General features: G+C 38.3%; 1 protein-coding gene across 1 annotated transcript in view; it reads left to right on the top strand.

The window, feature by feature from the left end:
• The window catches only part of LOC119414365 (carbonic anhydrase), a gene marked incomplete at its 3' end in the record, with an annotated part of 4,838 nt that extends 984 nt beyond the window's left edge, over positions 1-3,854 (top strand). Inside the window, 2 exon segments of the mRNA XM_037681455.1 lie at positions 3,337-3,455; positions 3,762-3,854. Of these exon segments, the coding sequence (XP_037537383.1) occupies positions 3,337-3,455; positions 3,762-3,854 (212 nt within the window).
• Between the last annotated feature and the right edge of the window lie 3,210 nt (positions 3,855-7,064).

Genomic DNA, 7,064 nt, shown 5'->3' with positions numbered 1-7,064 from the left:
TGCGATTATACATATATTTTATATATTATATATATATTATATATATATATTTATATATATATATTATATATATATATATATATATACACACACACACACACACACACACATATATATATGTATGTATGTGTATTATTTATGATAAAATGTAGCATTCCCCCTGAATCAAAGACAAACAGTTAACCCAATATTCTGACTTTTATTATATACTTGTATTTTTTTGTAATACACATAACCATGTTGGACTTTGTCATAGTTGTGTCTCTACCCTCTCTTGGTGAGTTAACACAGATAAGAGTGACTGATGATGTAAATGGCCAGTTATTTCTTATCAGTGCTGTTTTTTTATTTTTATCTAGAGGTCCACAGGCATGTGCTGTCTGCTAGCCCAGCACAGACACACCCTTTATTTTACACACAAAACCATATGTCTATGAAATATAACATTGCATTGGGTATTAATGACTAAAGCATAGCCAATTGTAAAACATACTTTTTAAAAATGTCAAAAATTAAATGAATGTTGAAATGTCTTAAAATAAAAAAATCCCACTCAGCACTATTTTCAAGGGGTGCCTCTAGAGGGGGTGGGCCACACATGGGGGCCTTTGATATCTCAGGGTTGCTCATGAAAACCCAAATTTGTATCACTGGCACATTTTGTTTTGTTGTACAGACAAAGAAATAATAAAGTAGTAAAGAACGTTTGGACGATCACATGATTGATGGATTTGAATGATTTGTTGTCAAATGTATAAACACATAATATCTTCTAAAATAATAACTTCTGAACCAATCTAACATTAGGCTCCTGATGTTATAATGTAAGTTATAAATTAGAATATCAAGATTAATGGTCCTAAGTGGTTTGTATAAGTCCAATAATAATAATAAAACAATAATTCTGTATATGTCTATCCATTGCAGCATAGATTTTTTTCCCATTGCATCATAGATCATTTTAATAATAAATTATTGCCATATATTTATAGTGTTTTATCTTTTTGAAGCCATCTTGGGATGGGACTGTGGTGTTAAGGTTCAAGGTTCAATGTGACTTTATTGTCATTCACATCACATGTAGTACATGAGCTGGAACAAAATTGTGTACTCAAGGTCCCAGTTACACCCAAAAATAGCAATAACATCAAGTATAAAAAAGAAACAGTATACAAGGAAAATTTATTTGTCAGAATAGAAAATTGACCATAACTACTGAAGACAGGTACATTTTGCACTAATATCATGATTTATGGCATTACTGCAGAAAGCAGAGACAAAAGAGCGGGGCAGGGCAGTTGCAGAAGTCTGTTTGTGATGGTGGCCACCAACCAATCCCCAATAACAATTTTTAAAAAGCAGGTTAGTTCGAGGTACCAGGATCTTTAAGTAGATAAAAAGCCATACCACCCTGGGAGTTTCACAGATTTTATGTTTAAAATCAGAGTACCGGTACTCATTAACTATCAAAACACAACATTTTTTTTATACCACAAAAGGCTAAAGTTGATTTTCCATCCATGCAAAGAAAATGTTTTGTTTTTATAAAGTTCAGTGCACATGTAAAAATATTTCAAAAATATCAACCGATTAAAAGAGCCACACAGTTTTTGGTCAACATTTATTGATGCCATTGGACTGAAATGATCAGTTGGCCACCAAATGTCCTTGTTCTTGGTCAGACTGAAGCCTCAAAGATTTGGATCTTGTTTTGGCACAATTTGAAGAGTTTCAGAGTTTCATGAGGCTGCAATGCCCATCACTACCTGTAGGACAGAACAGCAGGGAAGTAAAGGTGCAAGAACCCTATCAGAGCAATGTGGCAACACCAGCTGTCACTGGCCTTGCAGACAGCATATTGAGCGATGGCAGGCTGCCATCCTAATAAGTAAAAGTCAACCAGAGAGCAGCTAAATGTTTATCCTGCCATATTACCAGAGAAAGTAAGAGGTGCGCTAATTATACTGACATTCCTTATAAATTTTTACCAGAGATTTAATCACTTCTAAATTAATTTTATTACTTCATATTCAGAACAATATTACATATTTTGTCACAAAATGTTACCTGAAAGAGTGAGGGTACTCACTTTGGAGGCCTTGTAGCCACCTTGGTGTGATTTCTGAAAGAACCAAGGCAGCACATGGTGTTTGAAACCAACCTACCACTTCTGCAACGTTGTGCCACCAAGTGAGGCGGCAACCGCTCTAATGCTGGTCAAGTTTTTTTTTTTTTTTTATCTTTTCTGATTAGATAATTATTTTACACTTTCATGCCTGAAACTGATGGCCCAGTTCACCCAACACTGTTTGTAAATTAAATCTGAACAATTATGTTCCATTTTGGTCGCTCTACTTCACAAGAAATGTGATTGGATTTTTTTGTCACCAAATTTTTTTGATTCCAGGTTTCAGAATGGAAGTTTTTTGAAACTAGGCATCGTTCCACAGGAAACTGCAATTTAGCTAAAAGCGATGGTGTTCACACATACACATTAGGGTTGCAGCCAGTCAAATGTTTTTCTGCACTTGCATGAGTAGCTTAATGATAGTAATAATGGCAGAGTACTATTTGTGTTGTGCTGCTCACTCTTGAATTTATCGGAACTTCTGACATGAAGCATACATGTAGTCTACTAGATGAGTGGAGACACAAAAATCAGAACACGAACTATTGACCTGGCATGGAAACTACCGTGGGTTAAACGTCTTTTGTGGTCTTGTCTAAGCTATTGCAATCAGGACATTACCTTGTGAATGTGTGACTTTTTTACAGTCAACATCAAAAAACAATATTATTCACATGTAAACTGGGCCTCAGTGTCACCATGCAACACATTGGTTCTATTGTGGTTTTACTGCTTGACGAGCTGAGTGAGTGGTTCTGTTGTGTGTGGAGTTTAGGGGGAAAGGTTGTTACTGGCACTTCACAAACACAATAAATGACAGCACACACAAAGAATTGAGCAAATTAACAGAGATTATAAAGTTTGACTTGGGCTTTGACGTCAAAGGAGGAGCAACACTTGAAATTTTGCTTTCACTGATGCAGTATTATCTAGCTTTGGTTACATTATCAGTACTTAGTACCTTTTCAGCCACCGTGGACAGTGAGAGAACAGGGCACAGCAGTAATAATGGATCACATTTCACATCATATTTTTCTATGCAAACAACATAAAATATGGTTCCACCAGTTTAACAGATTTTGGGGATCTTATGAGTAGTATAAGCAGCAATAACAGAGAGCATCCATGGACAACCTAACCTCAGAAATGAACAAAGACCTAAAATTGAAGGAGACCATGTCTAATATCTGTTGTGTTGTTTCACACAGTTCTCACCGGGGGTCCCCTGTCTGGAACGTACCGTTTCAGGCAGTTTCATTTTCACTGGGGAAGCAGTGATGATAAAGGCTCTGAACACTACGTCAACGGCATGAAGTTCCCATGTGAGGTACTTGAGTCCCTGGAGCTCTTGGGTTTCTAAATTAGGGTTCATAACAGTAAAACAAAAAGCAAGAACTCAACATTTTGTATGAATGCATGGTTAGCATGAGTGGTCTAAGTACAAATAATGAGCTAACAAATCAGGAATTAAATACCAACAGGAGAATGTCAGATGGGATTACTAAAGATCCTAACAGTTTGTGTTCTTTTCATACTGTAACCTTTAAAATAATCCTTTAAAAATCCATCCACTTCTGCTAACTTCCAAGGCAGAATTCAGTTTCCTGATAGTTTCTTCATCTCTTTGTCTTAGCTTCACCTAGTGCACTGGAATAACAAATATCCCAGCTTTGCAGAGGCTGCTGATAAGCCTGACGGACTTGCTGTGATTGGAGTCTTCCTCAAGGTGAGTAACCAGGGATTCATCCCTCCATCGAATCAGTGTGAGATCTCATCAACACAGGAAGGGTTCTAGAATTGTGCCGCTCAATGTGGCTGCATGTTGGAGCAGCTCTGTTACTTTCATTCTGAGATTTTGCTTTTGGAAACTTTAATTCCTCTTTTTCTGGATGTAAATCACATTTTTTGTATGTTTGCTCTCGTATCGAATGCTGTGCAGCTGGAAGGATTTTTACGGAAACTTTTTTAGATTTGGACATTTATTTTGATGCGTAACCATGGCAACAAGGCGGTTTTCTACAACAACAGCAGCTGAATAACATCTCCAAAGCTCAAATAATATCTCAACTATGGCCCCAACTCTCAAATGAGTTGAAAAGGATGTTCTGTGGACGCATTCTCATCTACCTGCCAGCTGTGCTCGAGTGCCTGACCACTGAGATCCTGGAACTAGCAGGAAACACGGCTCATGACAGCGGAAGGACAGGATTGTCCCTCAGCACCTACAGTTGGCTGTCCACAGCGATGAGGAGCTCGACAGACTGCTGGGAGGAGTGGCCATCGCTCTGGGAGGAGTTCTGCCCAGCATTCAGGCGGTCCTACAGCCCGGGGGAACCGAGAGGCCAGCCGAGTCTGGGTGGACGGATCGGACGGCATCTGCAGCCAGTTTCTTAGGATCCACTGTGGGATGGACCTTTACAAGAGATCCTTCCTGCCTACAGCATCAGCATCTAGAACATCTCTTAATGAAATGAGGGCAACGAGTTACAACAACAAATAATTTATTTTTGGGTTTAATAAAGTATTTTTGAATTGAATTGAATGTAATTTTTTTTCTCAACCCTTGGAAGACCTAGTGAGGAAAAATCAGCCACATGTTTAATTTTGTCTGTGTAGTTATTTATTTGTTTTGGTGCAGTCAATAAATATTATCAATATTTTTTTCTGACAAAAATGTCCTAATTTTATTTTATTTTCTCCAAATTTTTTTCTAATGCTCCTTCAGCCTCACAATAATTTTATTGCACAACGTAGACAATTGGGAAAATCCATGAAAATTATTTTTCTTATCCCGTATTTGTTAAAATAATGCATTCCTCTCAGTAATTTCTTTTTTTACCTCTATCCTGATACGTTCAGTGTTTATATTAGCTCTATATGTCATGCTCTGCTTTGAGAGTCTTTGCAAAAATTTATCGGAGGATATTTTAACTACCCCAAAAGAGATGTGTCGATACTGGGTGGACTTATATAATATTAATAATAATAATAATAATTTTATTTAAAAAGCACCTTTCATGACACCCAAGGACACTTTACAGTAAGAACAAAGATCAACAGAAATAAATTACATAAAGAATATAAAATACATACAGCAAAGTTATGGATAAGCGAGTCTAAAGAGATGTGTTTTCAGAGCAGTCTTGAATATAGAAAGAGAGGTGGTGTTTCTTAAGTCAGGGGGTAGAGAGTTCCAGAGATGAGGAGCAGAGCAGGTGAAGGCCCTTCTCCCCATGGTGGAGAGGCGGGCAGAGGGTACATGGAGGTGTAGTGAAGAGGAGGATCTGAGAGAGCGAGAGGGGATGGAGATGTGTAGGAGGTCAGATAGGTACGGAGGGGCAAGGTTGTGGATAGCTTTGAAAGTGAGAAGAAGAATTTTGAAGACGATACGTGATTTAACCGGGAGCCAGTGGAGCTGCTGCAGGACTGGAGTGATGTGGTTATAGGAGGAGGTTTGAGTGATGACACGGGCAGCTGAGTTCTGGACCAATTGTAGCTTCTGGAGAGATTTGTTGGGGAGGCCATAAAGAAGGGAGTTGCAGTAGTCAATCCGAGAAGTCACAAGACTGTGAACAAGGATGGCTATGGAGCGGGGTGTGAGAGAAGGGCAGAGACGGTTAATATTTCTGAGATGGAAATAGGCAGACCGAGTGACGTTGTTGATGTGTGAAGTGAAGGAGAGAGTGGTGTCGAGGATGACACCAAGACTCTTGATCTGAGGCGAGGGGGATATCAGGGAGTTGTTAAGGGGGATGAGAAGATTTTCTGATTTTGAAAGAGAGTTTTTGGTACCGACAAGAATGATTTCTGTTTTGTCACTGTTTAGTTGTAGGAAATTGTTAGAAAACTAGTGATGTAGCTCATTGAGACAGTCGGTGATGATGGAGGGTGGGTGGGTGGAGTTTGGTTTTGTTGACTTGCTGCAGAGTCCCACCTCTCACCTTGTCTGATAAAAAATGTTTAGTTTGGTTGTAAAGAACAAAAACACATTTGGAAGTTGCACAAGACAGTTAGCATTTAAAAAAATGTCCACATGTAAGCAGGCTACAGAAACAAACACAATGGCTCAGAACAGTTGGCAACAGATGACAAATTAGTTTTGTGTCATTCGAGAATGATTTGTTCAAATGAGGGAATCTTTGGAGTGAACAATCTGAACTGAATCACATTACCTGATTCATTCCTTTCTCAGTTCAGTTAAACTCAGCGTGAGCTTGTTGATCAGGAGTGGAACTTCTGCTTTCTGTGACTCACTCATTTTTGAATCTGAATGACATAGTGGCATGTGCCATGTGGGCATGGAGGGACTGCTATTTATGCCTGAGTGAACGTGATTTGTGATTCGTTCACTGTAAATAAACTACCGTATTTTTCGGCCTATAAGTCACAGGGTTTTGTTATATAATTTGCATGCACTGTGACTTACTGTATTGGCCAAAGTGACATATTTATGGAATTTTTCCCATATTTATAAACCAATTTTTGGCTGAGACATGACCCTTTTCATTTATTCTGACTAAAAAAAAATTAAACAGTATCATTTTCAGCCACTAGATGGCAGCAAAGTAGTAGTAGCAGTACGGCATGCTGTTGTATCATGTAATAGGTAAACGTGGCTATAATGACAAATTCAAAAAAAGTTCAAGACAAAAACAACTGGACTTTATATCCTGATGCATGCTCAATAATCCAGGTAGAAAAATCTAAAAAAGTTAAATCTGGTCCTCTGGACATTCAAAAAAACCCAAAACAAAGCAAAACAACAAAAAATGTAGAAACGTTTCGTCTCTCGTCCAAGAGACTTCTTCAGTCTGAGGTGTTGTATTCAGCTCAGTCTCTTAAATAGCACCTTCTCAGAGTGGATCAACCAGTTTTGCTGCTGACAACCAAAACCAGCTGATCACATGCTCAAGAAGGACCATCAGCCTAACAATGG

Source organism: Nematolebias whitei, chromosome 9 (assembly GCF_014905685.2).
Source record: "Nematolebias whitei isolate Nwh7 chromosome 9, NemWhi1, whole genome shotgun sequence".
NCBI lineage: Eukaryota > Metazoa > Chordata > Actinopteri > Cyprinodontiformes > Rivulidae > Nematolebias > Nematolebias whitei.
This window is presented reverse-complemented; position numbering and strand designations above follow the sequence as displayed.